General features: G+C 38.6%; 1 protein-coding gene across 2 annotated transcripts in view; it reads left to right on the forward strand.

Annotated features, from left to right (window-relative positions):
• EPC2 (enhancer of polycomb homolog 2) overlaps positions 1-24,010 on the forward strand; it is a 131,825-nt gene that overhangs the window by 36,393 nt on the left and 71,422 nt on the right. For both annotated transcript variants that reach the window (XM_066345434.1, XM_066345433.1), the window contains exon 2: positions 3,148-3,307. In XM_066345434.1, coding sequence (XP_066201531.1) covers positions 3,148-3,307 — 160 coding nt within the window. The remainder of the gene's footprint in view (positions 1-3,147; positions 3,308-24,010) is intronic.

Raw genomic sequence — 24,010 nt, forward strand, 5'->3', positions numbered from 1 at the left:
TTTTTTTTCCAAAAAATAAAATTAGTTCCAGTTCCAGTTTAATGTTGCCTTACACATTTTTAAAATAAATCGATCATACTCTGGATGGTCAAGAGGCATGAGGACGTACATGAATGTTCATACTACTCAAAGAGTTAAGGGTTGGTCAGCTTTGTTGGTCTTTTCATAACAACTTTTAGTTTCATTGATTTTTTTCCCCCTCTATGCTTTCTCTATTTCATTAATTTCGCTCTAATATTTCTTTTGCCATTTTGGGTTTGTTTGTTCTTTTTCTAGTTTCTTAAAGTTTAAAGTTAGGTTGTTGATTTGAGATTTTTTTAAATATAGGTAGGAGTTTACTGCTATAAACTTTCCTCTTAATATTGATTCTGTTGCATCCCTTAAGTTTGTTATGTTGTATTTTTGTTTTCATTTGTCTCAATATTTTCTAAATTCCTTTGTGATTTCTATTTTGATCTTTTGGTTGTTAAAAATGTGTTGTTCAATTTTCATATATGAGCTCGGCAAAAGTATATTAATAGTTGTGAATATGCAATAGTTTATTCTTGGATTATTAATTGTATTATTTTCCATAAGAACAACTATAAACCTACTTTTGCCCACATCTGTATTTTTTAATTTTTCAGTTTCTCTGTTGCTGTTGATTTCTGATTTCATTCATTCCATTGTGGTTGTAAAAGATACTTGGTGTGATTACAGTCTTCTTAAATTTAATAAAATGACCAGTGGTGCAGCAGTGATCAAGTGTCCACTTAAATTTAATAAAGCTTGCTTTGTTTCCTAGTGTATGATCTATCCTGGGGAATGTTTGTGAGCCCTTGAGAAGAATGTGTATTCCTCTGTTGTTGGGTGGAGCATTCTGTGTATGTCTGTTAGTTTCACTTGGTCTGTAGTGTTGACCAGTTCCTCTATTTCTGTATTGATACTCTCTCTTGTTGATCTACTCTATTATCGAAAGTGTTACATTGCCTGATCTGTGGTGGCACCATGGGTAAAGCATCGACCTGAAATACTGAGGTCACCGGGGCTTGCCTAGTCAAGGCACATATGGGAGTTGATGCTTTCTACTCCTCCCCCTTCTCTCTCTTTCTGTCTCTTCTCTCTAAAATGAATAAATAAAACCAAAAAAAAAAAAAAAAAACCCAAACAACTGCATGATAAAAAAAAAGTGGTGCATTAAAATCTCTTATTATTGTAATACTCCTTTTAATTCTCTCAGTGTTTGCTTTATGTATGTGTTGATGTATGAAACATCCAAACCTGTAGAGAATTTTTGTAAGAGTTTATTTGAGCCAAACTGACGACATACGCAGAGGAGCAAGATCTCAGATGCTCCAGAGAACAACAGTTTTGTAGCTTCTTTTATGCATTTGTAATTAAGGAGGGAATATAAAGATTCCATGAAGGTGGGAGCATGGAAGGCAGGGATAGGATTACAGGATAGTTAAAATTGGTTACCCCTTAGAAAGAGGGGTCTGAAAGGGAGCATTTCAAAGGTATGTTAATATAGATCAGGGGTCCCCCAACTTTTTACACAGGGGGCCAGTTCACTGTCCCTCAGACCGTTGGAGGGCCGGACTATAAAAAAAACTATGAACAAATTCCTATGCACATGGCACATATCTTATTTTAAAGTAAAAAAACAAAACGGGAACAAATAGAATATTTAAAATAAAGAACAAGTAAATTTAAATCAACAAACTGACCAATATTTCAATGGGAACTATGCTCCTCTCACTGACCACCAATGAAAGAGGTACCCTTCCAGAAGTGCAGCGGGGGCTGGATAAATGGCCGCATGTAGCCCACGGGCCGTAGTTTGGGGACCCCTGATATAGATGGTCAGAAACAATGGACAGGGCTTGCTTAAAGTAAAGATAAATAAACCTTTTACTAAAAAGTGTTCTATGCCTGGAGCATGACTATCCATCATGATTTGCCCAGTTAGGAATTTGTGATTAAATTACCCTATGAAGTTACTTTCCAAAGAACTTCCTTTTCATCCATATACCGTATTTCCCCATGTATGAGACGTACCCCTTTTCAAAAAATTTGAGGTCTAAAAACTGGGTGTATCTTACCTAGTGGTTGTAGATTCTTTTATTTGCATTTCCTGCTTTTTTGCACAGATGATAAGTTGTACCAATTTTTTGATGAATAAAACTTAAGTTCAATAATTTTATATAATACTTTTCCCCCCCAAAAATTAAGGTGTGTCTTATACATGGGAGTATCTTATACATGGGGAAATATGGTTTGTTGGTACATTCTGTTAAGTGCATGTAATTATTGCAGCTTCTGGTGAAATGATCCTACAGAAAATTCAGTAAATATAAAAGGGCACACAAAGGAAAATAAGGGCCACCTAAATAGTTAGCATTTTGTGGTATTTTCTATTCTGTATTTTCCAAGGTTCTTTTTTCTACAAACATATTCACGAGAGGCAAGAGGCGTTGTAACTAGAATAAAGGATGGGAACAGAGGTAGGAGATAAGGTCACAGAAACCTAATAAGTCACAGAGTGATTTTTAACCTTTAATCTGAATATGAGGGGGAATCTCTTGGGGTAAAGCTGGTTTGTTGGGAATGATTAATAATGGGTCAAGGGAGAAAGTATGCATTAACTGGTGGAGGTAATGAAAGTTATTAGAATCTGGGTTTATTTTATAAGAGCTTTTTGTTTAACTTTTGTCTGTTGAACATCATTTTATCTTTCAATTATTCAGAATTTTGTATTGTTGAAGTTTCAGGTATATAAATGCAGAAGATACTTAAAATTTGTGATAAAAATTATTTTGTTAATTGCATGTTTGTTTTTAATTTGTTATTGGTGGCAAACACCTCAATTACTTTAGCAAACAAGGGATCAATCTCATAATAAGATGTTAAAGATGTTAAATTTTAGTTTGTGAACATGTATGTATTTAATCTTAAAAATTTTTACTTATTAAAGTTGTATCATCTAAGGTAACATCAGTATGAACACAAGTATTAAAGGAGGTCGATTGATGGCAGTATCTTCTTTTGGTCTTCGGCAAAGAAACTGTAATTCTTAAAGCATCTCACTATTAAAGTAAAATTTAAATATAATTATACATTGAAGTAACATTATTAAAACAACTTATGTTGCCTACTTATATTTTCCAGGAACACCATTTACAGAGAGCTATTTCAGCGCAGCAAGTGTTTAGAGAAAAAAAAGAAAGCATGGTCATTCCAGTTCCTGAGGCAGAGAGCAACGTCAACTATTACAATCGCTTGTACAAAGGAGAGTTTAAACAACCAAAACAGTTCATTCATATTCAGCGTAAGTTTAATTTATTATTTTGTTTGTAATTTAAAATCCTTTTTTTCTTTTGCCCAAAGAGATTTTAATTTTTCAATGTATATACACTGATTAATAGAAATATAAAACATTAAAGAATAAAATTCCTCTGTGCTCATGTCTGAACTTGGAGATCATTTTGAGTGTTAGTTTCATTTGGATTTTTTTTTTTTTTTTTTTTTTTTTTTTTTTGTATTTTTCTGAAGTTGGTAACGGGGAGAGACAGTCAGACAGAGTCCCGCATGCGCCCGACCGGGATCCACCCAGCACGCCCACCAGGGGGCGATGCTCTGCCCCTCCGGGGCATCGCTCTGTTGTGACCAGAGTCACTCGAGCGCCTGGGGCAGAGGCCAGGGAGCCATCCCCAGCGCCTGGGCCATCTTTTCTCCAATGGAGCCTTGGCTGCGGGAGGGGAAGAGAGAGACAGAGAGGAAAGAGAGGGGGAGGGGTGGAGAAGCAAATGGGCGCTTCTCCTGTGTGCCCTGGCCGGGAATCGAACCCAGGATTTCTGCACGCCAGGCCGACGCTCTACCACTGAGCCAACCGGCCAGGGCCGCATTTGGAATTTTTCATGTTTATGTGGTGTAGGCTTTTGTATCGTACTATACAGCTAAAAATTGGTGGGTTACCATACCTAAATTAAGTTATACTTAAAGGTCTAAGGGCTATAATGCCAATTAGGTACGAGTTCTGAAATTTTTTAGAATTAGAGCCTACCTTCATCTAGTTTTTATAAAATTCTAAGTCTGCCTGCTTGATACTCTGTTTCTTTCCATTTTTTCTGCTTAAATGATTAACATCTCTTGCCTTAAAACTATTTTAATAATCTGTTACTACCCCTCATCTCCTGACCTTAACCTCCTTTAATCTATATCTTCGCAAAATCCGCCAGCACCAGAGTGGTCTTCCTGGGTGTCGGCCTGATTGAATTATGCTCTGGCTTAAAATACTACTTTTCTTTATTGTTTACAATAAGAGTTTTCAATCAATTCTGCAGAGACATACTAGTGTTTGTCTAATAGTGTTTAAACATACACACATACTCCATCCCCCACCTCACACCCTCTCCCATTTTCCCTCATGAGAATTTCTGGTACGCAGGTTAGTGATAAGAATTTTTTGTTAAACTTTCTCAGGTAATTCTGAAACATTGCCAGACTTAAGACTGTGTCTGTAAGATCTGTTTTTTAAACAATTCTAAGATGTACATTTTTCATTTGTCATCTTTGAAATGAGATTGCATTTTAAATTGCTAAATTGAAGTCTGGTTTATCTAAAGGTAATTTACATTTGTTTCTGCCTGGCATATGAGGACACTGCCAGTCTGAGACCATTCTAAATTCTTTGCTTGTTTGTTTTGGACCACACTGGTAGCTTTAGTTCACACTACAGACCTGTTTGGAGTGTAATATTCAGGGGAAGATTTCCCCTACTTCTTCCACCTTAAAGTTCTTTGCTTTTCCTTTCTTCATGGCCAGTTTATTTTCTTACCTTACACTGTGTTTGTTGCACTGGTAGTAGAGCTGTATTCTGGGGCAGTCTATCAAACTTCTTAATGTACTCCAGCATAAAGTTTTTTTCTCTTTCCTGTTGGACGGAAGTCTTGGTGCATCTTGTAATTGATGGCAGTTCAGACTTGACAGAATTCAGTTAGCTAAATTCTCCATTTTGAATACAGGGTACTTTGATTTATTCCAGTTGTTCTGTTAACCTCATTTCCTGTTGCTCTTCCCTTCACTCTCTGTACCACAGGTACTAACTAAAAATTATTCATATTTGCCTGTTTCACATTTCTCAATTCCTTGCATATGCTATTCAAGTCTTCTTTCCCTCCCTATAGCTTATTTAAGACTTAACTCCCTTTGAAGCTTACTCTGACTTTTCTCATTCTACCTGTGTTCTTTGCGAATCTCAGTTTCTTGTACATACCTCTATTAGAGGAATACCATATATCATTGTGGTTATTTGCAGCCGTACTTTCTGTCCTTTTAGACTGTGAGTTCCTTGAGGACAGAAGACTGTTTTATTTTCTCTTTGTATCTTTAAAATGCATAGCTTAGAGATCCTTAATAAATGGCATGATTGTTGACTGATTAGATTGTTTTTAAGTGGTTTTTATAAGGCCCTTAGGTGTCAGGACCATTTTCCATAGACTTTTTTTCTCTGAAACATTGAAGAAAAACATACTTGCAAAAATTATTTGTGATGTGTTTCCTCTGTGTTCTTTCATTTTGAGTTCCTTTAGCTTGTTGAATTTGCCTTACCTTTGTATAAGGAAGGAGATAGCTATTCACAATAGGAATTTTAATAATTTTTCAAGCTAAATTATTAAATTTAAAAAATATATTTTAATAGCAGTATGGCCAAACAATAGGACCATTTGTAAAAGCCATTCTAGGAAACCAGGAATCAAGTAATTGGGTGGTACCCATCTGGGTCAGACCCATTGGATACAGTAAACATTAATCTTTCGTGTGTGTGTGTCTTTTTTTTTTTTTTTTTCATTTTCTTTTTTTAATTCAATAAGAGGAAGGGAGGCAGAGACAAACTCCCACATGCACCCTAATTGCGATCCACCTGGCAAACCCTCTAGGGAGGCAGTGCTCGGCTCATCTGGGGCATTGCTCCAACCGAGCTTTTCTTAGCACCAGAGGTGCTAAGCATGTATGGCTCCATGGCCTCCGCCTCAGATGCTAGAATGGCTCTGGTTACAACGGAGCAATGCCCCAGATGGGCAGAGCATCACCCCCTGGTGGGCCCCCATGAGGCCATGGAGTCATCCTCAGCACCCGGGCCAACTCACTCCAATTGAGCCATGGCTGCAGGAGGGGAGAAGGGAGAGAAGGAGGGGTGGAGAAGCAAATTGGCGCTTCTCCTGTGTGCCCTGACCAGGAATTGAACCTGGGATATCCACACACTGGGCTGATGCTCTACCACTGAGCCAACTGGCCAGGGTTTCATTTTATTCTGTTATTATAAAAAGATGGAATAAAAATAATAGAAAACTATTTTAACTTTCTTATCTTTTAGTTTATCAGCATATACTACATAATGTAAATAAATACTTTCATACTATATATGTACTTTTTTGTATGTGTGTTTTTCTGAAGTGAGAGGTGGGGAGGCAGATAGATAGACTCCTACATATGCCCGACCGGGATCCATCTGGCATGCCCACCAGGGGATGATGCTCTGCCCATCTGAGGCATTGCTCTGTTGAAACCGGAGCCATTCTAGCATCTGAGGTGGAGGCCGTGGAGCCATCCTCAGTGCCCGGGCCAACTTTCCTCCAATGGATCCTTGGCTGCAAAAGGGGAAGAGAGACAGAAAGATGAGGGGGAAGGGTAGAGAAGCAGATGGGCGCTTCTTCTGTGTGCCCTGACTGGGAATTGAACGCGGGACTTCCACACGCCTGGCCAACGCTCTACTGCTGAGCCAACCTGCCAGTGCACTATATATATATACACACTATATTTTTTATTTTTTTACTTTAGTGAGAGGCAGATTCCCACATGAGCCCCAACTGGGATCTACCAGGCAAGCCCACTAGGGAGGAATATTCTGCCCTTCTGGGGCTATTGCTTAATTGCTTAGCAATGGAACCATTTTTAGCACCTGAGGCGGAGGCCATGGAGCCATTCTCAATGCCCAAGGCCAATTTGCTCAAACCAGTCAATCACTGCTAGAGGATGGGGAGAGAAGAGAGGAGGGAGAGAGAAGGGGGAGGGATAGAGAAGCAAATGATTACTTCTCCTGTGTGCCCTGATTGGGAATTGAACCTGGGACATTCACACACTGGGCAGACCCTCTACCACTGAGCCAATGGCCAGCACCCATTTAAATGTCTATTACTTTTTCATCAAATTGATATTCCATAATTTGCTTACCTATAAGCTTATTGTTGGCTATCAGGTTATCTGTAATTTTGTGTTATTGAACTTTTTCTTCAGAAAGGCTTAAAATTTTTTTTTTATATAACTGTTTTATAAGCCCTTAAATACAAGGAACTTAAGATTATATTCTTCTGGATTTTTCTTTTTCTCCTTTAAATGATAGATTTAAAAGAATCCTGATTTGCCTGGCTAGAAAAAGACATTGCAAAATTGCCACCGTAGGTTGACTAGTTCACACCCATTATATTGCTTTCCTGGGCTTTGGCAGAAACCTCTTGTCTCTCTGCTCTAGTCTCCATGCCTTCCAGTCCATTGTCCACATTGCCACCATTGTAATTATTATCTACTTAGAATTTTCAGAGCCTCTCTGTTGCTTTCAGGATAACATTTTAACATCTTTGTATGATGTTTAAGACCTTTCTTTATGCCTTCCCCCCCACAGTTCCCTGTGTGTTTTCTACTGTGCCACCAGCATTACTGAAATACACAGTTGGAGGGTCTGTTTCCTTCTTTTGACTATAAGCTCCTGAGGAACAGAAGCCCTATATCATTCACCATATAGTCCCTACAGTCTCAGTACACTTTATCCCTTCAATTCCTGTACCTCTTCAATTCCAGCTACAGTAATTAGCTTTTTGCAATTCTCTGACTTTGCCTTATTTTCTCATGCCTCCATGCCTTCACATAGTCTTTCATTTCTCTCCTCCGTTTGTTAAAACATAGCTTGTTCTGCAGTCTTGTCTCCTAAAGCCTTTTCCTGGCCCCTTTAAGCCCTTGGCACTGTTTTCCTTATGTCCTCCTGTGTCATGAGCACACCCTCAGTGTGGCGTTGACCACTTTCAGTTGTGATTGTTGCCTCAATGGGCATAACACTCATTGAGTTCGGGGGAATTATTTTTCTTTTCATTTCACTGCCTAGTATAATACCTAGTACATAGTTAGGTTTATAATTATTTGCTGAATAAATGAGTGAGTGAGTGGATGGTTGAAGATAAAGGCATTTACATCATAGCATTTTTCAGACATTAGTCTTGTAAGACTCAAAATTCTGTATAGAATCAAATATAAGAATAAAATTATTGGAGTGAAATTGAGAGACCTACTGTGTGAACCCAAGTTAGAAATTAAAAGTGAGCTCTATTATTTAGTGTCATTTTAGGGCAAAAAAATATCTGCCAAGGAGTTGGGAACAGAATGAGTCCAGTTTCGGTAGGGGTGTGAAATAAACCTGTTCCTTCCTGTTCCTTTCAGTCCCAGTTCTCCATAATCACCCCTATTATATTCTGGGGAACTTATTTAAACAACAAATTGGGGTATTCTTACCAGTTTGGAAGCATCTTGGAAGCATGTAAGTCTTTCACCTAAGATACTCAGACTGTTCCTTATTTAGGCTAACTCTACACATGGATCAGTTGTTTTAAACATGTAGAAAATGCATTCACTTTACTTACTGTTACAACAAATTTACTCTGCGTACCTCAACCCAGATGTTAGAATTCTTTAATTCCTTTTGGAGTTTAAAAGCCTCATTAAGTTTAGCATCCAAACTTTTCTTCTTAAGGAAACAACTTTGTTTATATTGCAATAAGTTCTTTATTTTGAACTCCCATGACTCCTTTTATATTTTACAGTTGACAGGTATCTCAGAATTTTAGAAAATGAACGAACTTGAGATACTGTTTCCTAAGTATTCTGAAGTTAATTTGTGTCTAGTTTTTAACTCAATCAGATGGTTTTTGGCAACAGGACTCCTTTCCTTATTTTGATAGGAAGCTTTGCTTCCTCCGCACTGCATTACACCTACAAACACAAATCAGTAAGCCATCTCACTGGCTTCTTGGCTGAGAAAAGGAGAATTCAGGAGAAAGGGTGGGTGGAGTAGCACCCTCTCGATATCTATTAGGCAGGGAGAGGAACTCTTGCAAAGGAAATTGAATTCTGCTTATTGTATCTGTGGCCAAGAGCCTAAGCCCTGGGAAAGTGTCTGTGTGTGTACACCTCAGTGCACTTGAAGTTGGCTCCCTTTTCAGTGTGATAAAGCTGGCAAGTATACATCGGGCAAAGAAGAAAAATCCTATGTAATCAATGTAAAGGGGACTTGTCCACTAGGTTTTCAGCAAGAATGAGTCAAATGCTGGCCTAACACTCAACTTCAGTCTCGTTATTTTTGGAATGTCCTTTGCTACTCTCAAACAAAAATGATGGTAATTGACCCTTAACCCTGGTGAGACAAATGTATTTCTTTTTTTTTTCTTTTTTTTAAATTTTTATTTATTTATTTCAGAGACAGCGAGAGTCAGAGAGAGGAATAGACAGGGACAGACAGGAACAGAGAGAGATGAGAAGCATCAATCATTAGTTTTTCATTGTACGTTGCAACACCTTAGTTGTTCATTGATTGCTTTCTCATATGTGCCTTGACCGTGGGCCTTCAGCAGACTGAGTAGCCCCTTGCTGGAGCCAGCGACCTTGTGTTCTAGCTGGTGGGCTTTTGCTCAAACCAGATGAGCCCGTGCTCAAGCTGGCGACCTCGGGGTCTCGAACCTGGGCCCTCTGCATTCCAGTTCGATGCTCTATCCACTGCGCCACCGCCTGGTCAGGCGACAAATGTATTTCAATTGGAAAGAGTTGAAAAAGATCCCAGATGAAGAGCATTATTTTGTTTATGCAGTAAAACTTCTTGGTGAAAAGGATGCTTTCTAGGAACATCATTTTCTTGAAAAATGTCACTGGACATGTATTAAACCAAATTGAGCCTGACCTGTGGTGGCACAGTAGATAAAGCATCAACCTGGAACGCTGAGGTCACCGGATTGAAACCCTGGGCTTGCCTCCTCAAGGCACATAAGAGAAACGAATTGATGCTTCCCACTCCTCCCCCCCCTTCTTTCTTTCTCTCTCTCCCTCTTCCTCTTCTCCCTCTCCTTTTCTCTCTCTCCCTCCTCTTTTTCTTGGTCCTTTCTCTAAAATCAGTTAATAAAATCAAATTGAGGATGTAAAATGACATCATACATTTAAAGAGCTGCTAGAAAAACAGTCACAAGTACAAAAGTGGATTATCTCGAATCTGTGGAGAACACATTCCAAGTGAAGCTGGATCCCAGGGTGCGGTGGTTAGAGGGCTTATACAGGGACAGTGAGCAAGGCCTGGCACCGAGGCAATCCATATTCAAATCAGGTAGTTTTCAATATTTTCCTCTCTTCTCAAGATTGGGCTAATCCTCCTGTCTTTGGCTAAAGCTTTGAATGGGTGGTAGGTCTGAAATGGTGGACCATTATCTGGGTAGCTACTAATCCAGGAAGGAAGAAGAATGCCAGAACTCAGAAAATATTAAATATTAAAGTAATGCTAGGTGTTTTGGGGAAAGGCAAAGTAATCATTTGGCAGTCTGGGATAGAGAGATGAAAGAGAAATTTGGGTGCAAGGAGTGTGCCCCTTGGGCCTATATTCAGTTATGTCTACTATGAAAAAAATTGAGGTGAGTATGAATGAAACACTGCAATAGATTAAAGTCCATGGTTAAAGAAATCAGGGAGAAAATAAAGACATTATAGTAGGTGATAAATTTGATGCATAGTGGTACATACTTTAGGCATGATACAACTAATAGACAAAGCAAAAAAGTAATGTTGATTTTAGGTGTGTGTTTCCTTGCACTGAAGCATTCAGAACTCCTGTGGGGCCACACAAAGAAGATACATAATGTAACCCAGCAACACACCTGATTGCTAATAGTAGTTATCACAAGTAGGCCTTCAACACATTCACCTAGCAACTAGCATCTCTATGAAGATTCTTCAGCGACATCACACTGCCCTCAGAATCAGCACTTTTTAGTATATTGTTTCTCTCCTTCTCTACTATAAAAGACTAAATTTTCTTTCTCTCTGACCCCGGTAATATAATTTTGTGGGCTGCCTATGTATAAATTTTTTTCTTTCTCTCTTTTTTTTGCATTTTTTATTTTTATTTCTCAATTATAGTTTACTTTCAATATTATTTTGTGTTGGTTTCAGGTGTACTGCATAGTGGTTAGACAATCATATACTTTACAAAGTGTCTTCCCAATATTTTTAGTTCACATGCTTATTTCTTGAAAATTTTAATAGAAGACTAAACTTTTCTTTCCACAGTTATAGGTAAAAAGCATAATAAAATATTTAACATTTGCCAATTGTGTCCATGTCCTATAAGTGTTTTACATATGATATGTTTTTTTTTTTTCATCTTTGTTTTTTGGGTTTTTTTTTTATTTTCCTAGTAAGTCTTTTCTTTTAATTTTTTTAAATTTATTTATTCATTTTAGAGAGGAGAGAGAGAGAGAGAGAGAGAGAGAAAGGGGGGAGGAGGAGGAAGCATCAACTCCCATATGTGCCTTGACCAGGCAAGTGCAGGTTTCGAACCGGCGACCTCAGCATCCCAGGTCAACGTTTTATCCACTGCGCCACCACAGGTCAGGCCTACATATGATATGTTAAGACAATTGCTCCTCAAAGGAATCTTATGAGGCAGCTAATATTTTTAGCTTAAAGAAAGATTACAGAAAGTGCCCAAAGTAATGCAACTAGCAAGTAAAAAGGTCAGAATTCACACCCAGGCCATCTGGCTCTAGAAGGGGCCTGTTTAACTCTGATACACTGCTTCTCAGCCATACCTTATTGTTATAAGATGCAAATATTGATACAGAAATCCATTACCATTCACGTGTTGTTGATAATAGAAACAATAGTGAGAGTAAAGGGTTGTGGTGTTTTTTTTCTATGGATAAATTGTAGGGTAGGTGATAGATTACCCACTGATAGAAAAGAGAGTGCAGTATGTGAAAGACAGATGCAAAAACGTGCCCTGCCGTTGTTTTGGTTTGGCCTGGCAGTGTTGCTTAATAAATAAAGAGTACTGTGCATGGGAGGAGGGAAGGCGACAGGAAGAGGGAAAGCTTGAGTAAAAGGGAGCCATAAAAGTAATAAAAACACATTTTACAGTTTTGTTTAGAGTCATGAGGAGCCAGTGAAAGAGGAGGGGTGAATTTTGGAAAGGCCTGAGATTAATTTTTGTAAAAAAGCCTTTTAACTTTTAGCAATCAAAAAGATATTGGTGGAGAAAGCCACCAGCATAACAATATAGGTTGAGTCTTAAAAAATTCTCCTTACACTCATACACAGGTATATACTCATACACACAAAATAAGGGGTCAGGCAAGACCTTTGGGCTCCATGAGCTAACTGAGCAGAGTTAGAGAATCTCTTTGAGTGACTTGGGGTATACTGGCTTTCTTCAAGTCCAGTCCATCTTTTTAAACAGTCCTGCAACCTTAACAGATGGAGGCCCAAGTAGGAAAAGGGTTGTGTGGCAGGTAACAATTTCTAAAATCTCCAGCGAAGCGCTGTGTTTGGCAACATTTGTTTTGGATGGAATGAAATGGACTATATAGGACCTTGGTCAAGTGAGCTTTATTTTCTCTGTTTAAAGAAATACAGTTTACGGTACCTGTCATGATTGTTCAGAGGAGGCTAAAGTGGATAATAGAAGTGATATGAAAGATGAAAAATAAAAAACCTTTATGGAAAACAGTGTTTTTTAAATAATCTAAGATAATATTTTAGTTAATAAAATTTTCGCACTGACATTCTTCAGTAAAGTCAAACTAATCAATTCCTATTAATTGCAGGAATGTAAAACACCCTCCATGAAAGTTAAATAAAGCTGTTCTCTCCCCCTCCACCCCACCCCCAATTGACCCTTGTTCAAAAGTAGTTGTTTCTCATCACTGAATTAAGAATCTCCTTTGTTTCTCTTATAAAAAACTAAGATAATAGGGTGTATTGGGTTCGGGTGGGTTTTTTTTGTTTGTGTTGAGAAGTTGACGCTTATTTTATATAATAAAAAGTAAGATGTTCATTGAGAAAAAAATTAATACTCTTATCTCACAAAGATAATCATAGATAAAAGCTGTATTTCTTTTTTCCCAAAATTTGCTTTATATTTGTGTGTGTGTGTGTGTGTGTTTGCGGCTTTTGCTTTCTTTATTTAGTCATAGAATAATCTGCATTTTTCCATGTTACTAAATAACTTTAATAATTTTTAAAAACTGTATAATATTACAATGAATTCATTTTTTTATATTTTTTAATAGTTAACAGGGATCTGTGAGGAAAGCAAGCCAATACTGAAGGTTTTTATTTGTATAATTAAGGAGTTTTATACCTAGATTATTTGTGGTTTTGTTATAATAGTAAAATATGAATTTGTATATTGGTAATTTAGTAATCTATATTAGTAAAATATAATTTGCGTTTAAGAAAAGGAGGATTATAGGCTTTTTAAAATTTTTAATTTTTTTCAAGAGCTATTGGGCAATTAACTCTCTTTATATAAAGTGTAATTTAACTGAGAGACATTTGCTATCTTATCTAGTCCAGTTACAGAATTTTTTTTTGAGTTATAAACTTTGTAAGATGCCAATATTTCTGTCCTTCAGAGCATATATATAACTTCAATTTTCCAGAGGAAATTATCTCTTGGATTTTTCCCCCTCCTTTTCCTTCCTAAGGGGATATTAATTGCTAGAGTGCTGAAGAAACAAAGTATGTATAACCTGATAGTTAATGGGACATTCCAACTTTGGTACTTAATTTAGTTATTAACTGTGTTAACTTGGGTCAGGGTATCTGGCTCATCTCGAGTTTTAAATATTTCTGTTGGGTGGGGGGAAAATCATACTTACTTGACATGATTACTTGAAAAATAAAATGAAATAATTTTGGAACAGCCACTTATTTGACATGTTTCTACCTGCTAACAGTATCGAACCTGGTGCTACAGAACCGATAACCCACATCTGCAAAATCTCGGTAAGAGCCAATGAGGTCTAGACTTAGAGAACCACATTTTGAACAGTTTTAGTCAGTACTTTGTAACTGACTAGATAAGATGAGAGAGAACAGAATTGAACATACTCATTTTCTATGCTGTGCAATGTGGGAATGAAATATATTTAGGTATAGTTCTATAATATCTTATGATAATTAATGCATATTTAGTATTTATGATTAGCCAAACATGAGTAGTCTGTATGTTTTACTTTACTTCATAACCATGAGGTAGATAAAATTATTTCCTTCATTTTACAGAGATTGTAATGGTCTGTTGTAAACACAGAGAGGTGTGGGAGCATGTTTCCAAGGCCTTGTTAGTAGGGGAGCCAGAATTAGAACCTAGACCAGGCATCGGGAACCTTTTTTGGCTGAGAGAGTCATGAACGCCACATATTTTAAAATGTAGTTCCGTGAGAGCCATACAACTACCCATGTACATTACACATTATCCAATAAAAATTTGGTGGTGACCTGTAGGACAGCTGTGATTGGCTCTAGCCACCCGCAACCATGAACATGAGCGGTAGGAAATGAATGGATTGTAATACATGAGAATGTTTTATATTTTTAACATTATTTTTTTTTTATTAAAGATTTGTCTGCGAGCCAGAAGCAACCATCAAAAGAGCCACATCTGGCTCACGAGCCATAGATTCCAGACCCCTGATCTATACAGTCAGATTCCAGACTCATTCTTTCTCCTGTCCGCAGTTTTATTGATATACATACAATTGACATACAGTACTGTATAAGTTTAAGGTACACAGCATAATGATTTGACTTACATATGTTGTGAAATAATCACCACAATAAGTTTCATTCATCACCTCATATAGTTACCAAAATGAAAGAAAAAAAATATTTTTTCCTTGTGATGAGAATTATTAAGATTTACTCTCATAACAACTTTCACGTATATAATCTAGTAGTGTTCACTATAATCATGTTTATTACATCCTAGTACTTACTTAAAGCTGGAAGTTTGTACCTTTGGATCGTCTTCATTCAGTTCACCCTCCCTTAACTTCTAGTAACCACGAATCTGATCTTTTTCTATGAGTTTGTTTGTTTTTTAAATTTCACATATAAGTGAGATCATACTGTATCTGTCTGACTTATTTCACTTAGCATAGTGCCCCCTCAAAGTTCATCAGTGTTGTCACATGGGAGGATTTTCTTTTTTTTTTTTCTTTTTTTCTTTTTGTATTTTTCTGACTCCCGCATGCGCCCAACTGGGATCCACCCAGTACGCCCAGCAGGGGGCGATGTTCTACCCATCTGGGGCATCGCTCTGCTGCGAACAGAGCCACTCTAGCGCCTGAGGCAGAGGCCATGGAGCCAACCCCAGCACCTGGGCCATCTTTGCTCCAATGGATTCTTGACTGCGGGAGGGGAAGAGAGAGACAGAGAGGAAGGAAAGAGGGAGGGGTGGAGAAGCAGATGGGCGCTTCTCCTGTGTGCCCTGGCCGGGAATTGAACCCGAGACTTCCGCACGCCAGGCCGATGCTCTACCACTGAGCCAACCGGCCAGGGCTCTTCTTTTTTAATGGCTGAATAATACTTATAATAGGTATATATACCACTATTTCTTTATCCATTTATCTGTTAGTGGACACTTAGGTTGTTTCCATGTCTTGGCTATTGTAAATACTGCTGCTATTAATATGGGGGTGCAGATATCTTTTTAACATAGTGTTTTTGTTTTCACAAGTGGGACTGTTAGATCAAATTATAGTTCTGGTTTTAGTGTTTTGAGGAACCTACATACTGTTTTCCATAGTGGCTGTAACAATACCAATTTACATTCTCACCATCAGTACACAAGGGTTCACTTTTCCCCCTTTTCTCTGTATTTCAAGTATTTGTTATTTCTTGATCTTTTTGTGGTTTCTATAGTTTTGCCTTTTTCAAAATGTCATAAGATTACACAGCATTTTGGCTTTTAAGACTGGCTTCTTTTCACTTAGCATGCATTTAAGATTCTTCTGTGTCTTTGTGGCTTTGTAGCTCATTTCTTTTTATGCTTGAATAATACTCCATTGCATGCATTTACTATAGTTTGTTTATTCATTTACCTATTAAAGGAAATCTTGCTGGGGCTTCCAGTGTGGGCGATTATGAAGAAAAACTGCTCAGTATTTCTTTGCAGGATTTTGTGTTTTACCTCCTTGAAATATTGACCCTTTATGTAATGCCTTTCTTAATCCCTTATAACTTCATTTACTCTTAACTCAGCTCTGTGAAATTAAGATAGCTACTCCCACTTACTTTTATTTAGTGTTAGGATGTTGTATCTTCATCCTATTAGCCTGTATGTGTCCTTATATTTAAACTAGGGTTGTTGGTAGATAAGAAGTTGGGTCTTGTGTTTTGGTCCAGTCTGGCATTTTTTTTAATAGCTGTATTTAGGCCATTGATGTTTAAAGCACTTATTGATATAGTTGGATTGATATTTACTATCTTGCTGTTTTCTATTTGTTGCCTTTTCTTTGTTTCTTTTTTCACTTTTTCTGCTTTTTTTGGTTTTGAGTATTTTATATGATCATCTTTCTGTCCTTTCTTAGCATATCAATTATACGTTGGAAAAAAATTCTGAAGTGGTTGCTCTGGGGTTTTCATTATGCATTTACAAATATTCCAAGTTCACTTTCAAATAACACTATATCACTTCCTGGATAGTGCAAATATCTTATAAAGACAAAAAATTTCTTTTTTTTTTTTTTTTTTTTTTAAGCATCAATCATTAGTTTTTCATTGCTCATTCCAACACCTTAGTTGTTCATTGATTGCTTTCTCATATATGCCTTGACCGCGGGCCTTCAGAAGACTGAGTAACCCCTTGTTTGAGCCAGCAACCCTGGGCTCAAGCTGGCGACCTTGCGGTCTCGAACCTGGGTCTTCCGCATCCCAATCTGATGCTCTGTCCTCTGCGCCACCACCTAGTCAGGCAAAAAAAATTTCTTTTTTAATTTATTATGTTGACGTGGTTTCAAGTGTTCCACTCAATATAACACCCTCTGCACCCTGTATCATGCCTTCCCCTTTACCCCACTTTCCCCTACCTCCACTGTCTGGCTGTTGCTACCCTGCTGTCTGTATCTATGTGGTATGTATATATAATTTGGCTAATGCCTTCACCTTCTTTGATCCTGTCCCCTCTTCCCCCTTCCTTCTGACAGCTGTCCATCTGTTCCCTGTGACTCTGCCTCTGTTTCTATTTTATTCCTCAGTTTATTGTGTTCATTGCATTCCACATGTAAGTGAGATTATATGGTATTTGTCTTTCTCTGCCTGGATTATTTCACTTAACATAATAATCTCCAGGTCCATCATGCCAGTGGTAGTCAACCTGTCCCTACCACCCACTAGTGGGCGTTCCAGCTTTCATGGTAGGCTGTAGCGGAGCAACCAAAGTATAAATAAAAAGATAGATTTGATTTAACTATAGTAAGTTGTTTTATAAAGATTTATTCTGCCAAACTTAGCGAAAATCCGACATAAAGTACTTAGTAAATAATTATTATTATATGCTTTTACTTGCTATAACTCTGCTTTATAAATTTTATAAAGAAAAATTACTTCCCTACTTTATAAATCACCATTACTGTGGAACCAGTGGGCGGTTAGAAAATTTTACTACTAACAGAGATACAAAAGTGGGCGGTAGGTATAAAAAGGTTACTACCCCTGATCTATGCTATTATAAAAGGTAAGATTCCTTCTTTTTTACAGTTGCATAATATTTCATTGTGTATATGTAACACAGCTTTTTTATCCACTCATCCACTGATGAAGATTTGGGCTGTTTCCAGATCTTGGCTATTGCAAACAATGCTACAGTGAACATGAGGGTGCATATCTTCTTTTGAATCAGTGTTTTAGGATTCTTAGAATATGTTCCTAGAAGTGGGATGGCTGGGTCATAAGGCAGTTCCATTTTTAATTGAGGAAATGCCATACTGTTTTCTGCAGTGGCAACATGAGTCTGCATTCCCACCAGCAGTTCAGGAGGGTTCCCTTTTCTTCTCATCCTCACCAGCACTTATTTGTTGATTTGTTAATAAAAGTGATTCTGGCAGGTTTGAGGTGATATCTCAGTGTAGTTTTAATTTGCATTTGTCTGATGATTAGTGAGGTTGAGGACTTTTTCATATACATATTGGTCATGTGTATGTCTTCTTTGAAGAAATGTCTATTCAGGTCCTTTGCCCACTTTTAAATTGGATTGTTCACCTTCCTTGTATTGCATTTAATAAGTTCTTTATAAATTTTGATTATTAATCCCTTATCAGATGTATCAGCAATTATGTTCTCCCATAGAGTGGGTTGTCTTTTTATTTTGTTAATGGTGTCTTTTGCTGTGCAAAAGCTTGTTTGATATAGTCCCATTTGTTTATTTTGTCCTATATTTCCCTTACCTGAGGAGATACAGCATCAGCAAAAATATTGCTTCGAGAGATGTATAAGAGTCTACTGCCTAAGTTTTCTTCTAGGATTTTTATGATTTCACGACTACATTTAAGTTTTTTATCCATTTTGAGTTTATTTTTGTGAATAGTGTAAGTTGGTGATCTAGTTACATTTTTTTGCAGGTACATCTCCAATTTTTCCAACACCATTTATTAAAGAGACTGTCTTTACTCCATTGTATGCTCTTAACCTCCTTTGTCAAATATTAATTGACCGTATAGATGTGGGTTTATTTCTGGGTCTCTGTTCTGCTCCATTGATCTGTATGCCTGTTCTTATGCCAGTGCCAGCAGGCTCTTTTGAATACCATGACATTATCTAGATAGTATAGCTTGGTATTAGGAAGTGTGATACCACCTACTTTGTTCTTCATTTCCAAGATTGCTGAGGCTATTCGGGTTCTTTTTTGGTTCCATATAAATTTTTGGAATTTTAGTTTTAGATCTGTGAAGTATGCCATTGATATTTTAATAGGAATTGCATTGAATCTATAGATTGCTCTGGCTAGTGTGGACATGTTAATGCTGTTAAATCTTTCTATCCATGAACACGGTATATGCTTCCGCTTGTATGTATATCTTCCTCGATTTCTTTTTACAATATCTTATAAATTTTCCGAGTACAAATCTTTTCCCTCCTTGGTTAAATTTATTCCTAGGTACTTTATTTTTGTTTTTGTGGTTGCAGTAGTAAATGGGATTGTTTCCTTAATTTCTTTTTCTGACAGTTCATTATTGGTATATAAAAATGTCTCTGATTTCTGAGTATTAATTTTTATATCCTGCCACCTTGCTGAATTTATTTATCAGGTCTGGTAGTTTTTTGGCTGAGACTTTAGGGTTTTTGGGGGTTTTTTTGTATTTTTCTGAAGCTGGAAACGGGGAGAGACAGTCAGACTCCCGCATGCGCCCGACCGGGATCCACCCGGCATGCCCACCAGGGGCAACGCTTTGCCCACCTGGGGGCGATGCTCTGCCCCTCAGGGGCGTCGCTCTGCCGCGACCAGAGCCACTCTAGCGCCTGGGGCAGAGGCCAAGGAGCCATCCCCAGCGCCTGGGCCATCTTTGCTCCAATGGAGCCTTGGCTGCGGGAGGGGAAGAGAGAGACAGAGAGGAAGGAGGGGGGGGGGTGGAGAAGCAAATGGGTGCTTCTCCTATGTGCCCTGGCCGGGAATCGAACCCGGGTCCCCCGCAAGCCAGGCCAATGCTCTACCGCTGAGCCAACCGGCCAGGGCCGACTTTAGGGTTTTTATGTACAGTATTATGTCATCAGCAAATAATGACAGTAATTCTTTTCCAATTTGAATGCCTTTTATTTCTTCTTGTTGTCTGCTGTGGCTAGGACTTCCAGAACTATGTTGAATAAGAGTGGTGAAAAGGGGGCACCCTGTCTTGTTCCTGATCTTAAGGGGATTGTCTTTAAATTTTGTCCATTGAGTATGATGTTGACTGTCAGTTTGTCATATATGCCCTTTATTATGTTGAGGTATGTTCTGTCTTTTTCACTTTGCTGAGAATTTTTATCATAAATAGATGCTGAATTTTATCAAATGCTTTTCTGCATCTTTTGATAAGATCAAGTGATTTTTATTCTTCTTTTGTTTGGGTGATGTCACATTTGTTGATTTGAAAATATTGTACCAGCCTTGCTTCCCCAAAATAAATTCCACCTGATCATTAAGAAGCAGGGTGGCAAAGACAGACTCCTGCATGCTCCCGAAGTGGGATCCACCAGGCAAGCCCCCTACTGAGCGATGCTCTGTTGCTCAGCAACCGAGCTATTTTAGCTCCTGAGGCAAGGCCACAGAGCCATTCTCAGCACCCAGGCCAACTTGCTGAAACTGTTAGAACTATGGCTGTGGGAAGGGAAGAAAGAGAAAGAGCAGGAGAGGAGGGGGTGCCAAGAAGGAGATGGTTGCTTCCCTTGTGTACCCTGATTGGGAATTGAACTCTGGACTTCTGCACGCCAGGCCAACACTCTACTGCTGAGCCAACTGGCTATGGCCAATGTATGATCTTTTTAATGTGTTACTGGATACGGTTTGCTAATATTTTGTTGAAAATTTTAGCATCTATGTTCATCAGGGATATTGGCCTATAGTTTTCTTTCTTTGTAGTGTCTTTACCTACTTTTGGAATGAGGATAATGTATGCCTCATAAAAATGAGCTTGGAAGTCTTCCCTCTTGAATTTTTTGGAATAGTTTGAGAAGGATAGGTTTTAGTTCTTTTTTGAATGATTGGTAAAATTCGCCTGTGACGCCATCTGGTCCAGGACTCTTGTTTGCTGTGTTTTTTGATAACTGTTTCAATTTCATTTGTTGTAATTGGTCTGCTCAGATTTTCTGATTCTTCCAGATTCAGTTTTGGAACATTGTATGTTTCTAGGAATTTATCCATTTCACCCAGGTTGTCCAGTTTTTTGCCATATAGTTTTTCATAGTATTTTCTTATAGTCCTTTGTATTTCTGTAATGTCAGTTGTTATTTCTCCTCTTTCATTTCTGATTTTATTTATTTGGGTCCTTGCTCTTTTTTTCTTGATGAGTTTGATTAAAGGTTCTTCAGTCTTGTTTACTTTTTCAGAGAACCAGCTCTTGCCCCCCCCCCCCCCCCCCCCCCCGTTGTGGAACTTTAGTTGTTCATTGATTGCTTTCTCTTATGTGCCTTGACCGTGGGGCTATAACAGACCTAGTAACCCCTTGCTCAAGCCAGCAACCTTGGGTCACTGGTGAGCTTTGCTCAAACCAGATGAACCTGTGCTCAAGCTGGTGACCTTGGAGTCTCAAACATGGGTCTTCCACATCCCAGTCCAGTGCTCTATCCACTGCGCCACCGCCTGGTCAGGCCCAGCTCTTGGTTTCATTGATCTTTTGTTTTGTTTTGTTTTTTAGCCTCTATGTCATTTATTTCTGCTCTGATCTTTATTATTTCCTTCCTTCTACTTTCTCAGGGATTTGTTTGTTGTTGTTCTAGTTCCTTTAGGTGCAGGGTTAGATTGTTTATTTTAGCTTTTTCTTGCTTAAGGTATGCTTGTAATGCTATGAACTTCCCTTTCCGGACTGTGCTGTGTTCCATAGATTTTGAGTTGTTCTATGTTCATTTTCATTTCAAGGAAATTTTTTATTTCTTCCTTGATATCATTAACTTATTTGTTATTTTATAACATGCTATTTAGCCACCAAGTGATTGAATGTTTTTCAGTTTTTCCATTGTAGTTGATTTCTAGTCTGGTCATGGAAGATGCTTGATTTGACTTCAGTTTTCTTAAATGTATTGGGACTTGTTTTGTGTCCTAACATATGATCTGTCCTAGAGAATGTTCCATGTGCACTTGAAAAGAATGTATATTCTGTTGCTTTGGGGTAAGATGTTCTGCAGATACCATTTAAATTTTGTTGCTCTAGTGTGTCATTTAAGGCTGCTCTTTGTTGACTTTCTGTCTAGAGGATCTATCCATTGATGTGAGTGGTATGTTAAAATCCCTTACTACTGTATTGCTGTTGATTTCTTCTTTTATATCCATCAAAATCTGCTTTATATATACAATATTTAGGTGCTCCTATATAGGATGCATAAATATTTGTAATGATTATATTCTCTTGTTAGATTGCTCCCTTTGTCATTATGTTGTGACCTTCTTTGTCTATTACTATCACATTTGTTTTAAAGACTATATTGTCAAATGTAAGTATTGGCACCCTGGCATATTTTTTTTCATTTCCATTTGTATAGAATATTTTTTCCATCCCTTCACTTTCAGTCTATGTGTATCTTTTGTTTTGAGGTGGGTCTTTTGTAAACAGCATATGTACAGGGCCTGTTTTTTTATCCATTCAACTACCCTGTGTCTTTTTTTTTTTTTCCTGTATTTTTCTGAAGCTGGAAATGGGGAGAGACAGTCAGACAGACTCCCGCATGCACCCGACCGGGATCCACCGGGCACAACCACCAGGGGGCAATGCTCTGCCCCTCGGGGCGTCGCTCTGTTGTGACCAGAGCCACTCTAGCGCCTGGGACAGAGGCCGAGGAGCCATCCCCAGCGCCTGGGCCATCTTTGCTCCAGTGGAGCCTCGGCTGCAGGAGGGGAAGAGAGAGACAGAGAGGAAGGAGAGGGGGAGGGGTGGAGAAGCAGATGGGTGCTTCTCCTGTGTGCCCTGGCTGGGAATCGAACCCGGGACTTCTGCACGCCAGGCCGACGCTCTACCACTGAGCCAACCGGCCAGGGCCTACCCTATGTCTTTTGATTGGAACATTTATTCCACTTACATTTAAGGTTATTGATATATACTTATTGCCATTTTATTCTTTAAACTTATCATCTGTCTCGATTTTTTCTTTCCTTTCCTCTTCTTATAGCAGCCATGTTAACACTTCTTGCAGTACTGGCTTTGTGGTAATGAACTCCTTGAGCCTTTTTTTGTCTGGGAAGCTCTTTATTTCTCCTTCAATTTTTTTTTTTCCTGTATTTTTCTGAAGCTGGAAACGGGGAGAGACAGTCAGACAGACTCCCGCATGCGCCCAACCGGGATCCACCCGGCACGCCCACAAGGAGGCGACGCTCTGCCCACCTGGGGGTGATGCTCTGCCCCTCCGGGGCGTTGCTCTGTTGCGACCAGAGCCACTCTAGCGCCTGGGGCAGAGGCCAAGGAGCCATCCCCAGCGCCTGGGCCATCTTTGCTCCAATGGAGCCTTGGCTGCGGGAGGGGAAGAGAGAGACAGAGAGGAAGGAGAGGGGGAGAGGTGGAGAAGCAGATGGACGCCCCTCCTGTGTGCTCTGGCCGGGAATCGAACCCGGGACTTCTGCACGCCAGGCCAACGCTCTACCACTGAGCCAACCTGCCAGGGCCTCCTTCAATTTTAAATAATAGTTTTGCTGGACAGAGTAGTCTTGGTTGTAGGTTCTCGCTTTGCATCACTTTGACTATTTCTTGCCAATCCATTCTGGCCTGAAGAGTTTTGTTGAGAAGTCAGAAGTCAGCCTTATGGGGGCTTCTTTGTAGTTAGTTAATTGCTTTTCTCCTGCAGCTATTAGTATTCTTTGTCTATTTAACGTTGGCACATTAATTATGATGTGTCTTGATGTGGGCCTGTTTGTGTTCATTTTTATGGGACTCTCTGTGCTTCTTGAACTTGGGTGACTTTTTTCTTCATCAGGTTAAGGAAGTTTTCAATTACAATATCTTCAAACAGATTCTCTATCCCTTGTTTGTTCTCTTGTCCTTCAGAAATCTATGATACAGATGTTGTTTCGCATCAAGTTCTCACAGAAGTCTCTTAGAGTTTCTTCAGCCTTCTTGAGCCTCTTCTTTTTGCAGCTCTGTTTCAGTGCTTACATTTATCTTGTCCTCTAAATCGCTGATTTGAATCTCTACTTCAGCCTGCTTTTGATTTCTTCTAGTGCAGTCTTCATTTCAGATATTATATTCACTATTTCTTACTGGTGCTT

This window comes from Saccopteryx leptura, chromosome 7 (genome assembly GCF_036850995.1).
Source record: "Saccopteryx leptura isolate mSacLep1 chromosome 7, mSacLep1_pri_phased_curated, whole genome shotgun sequence".
NCBI lineage: Eukaryota > Metazoa > Chordata > Mammalia > Chiroptera > Emballonuridae > Saccopteryx > Saccopteryx leptura.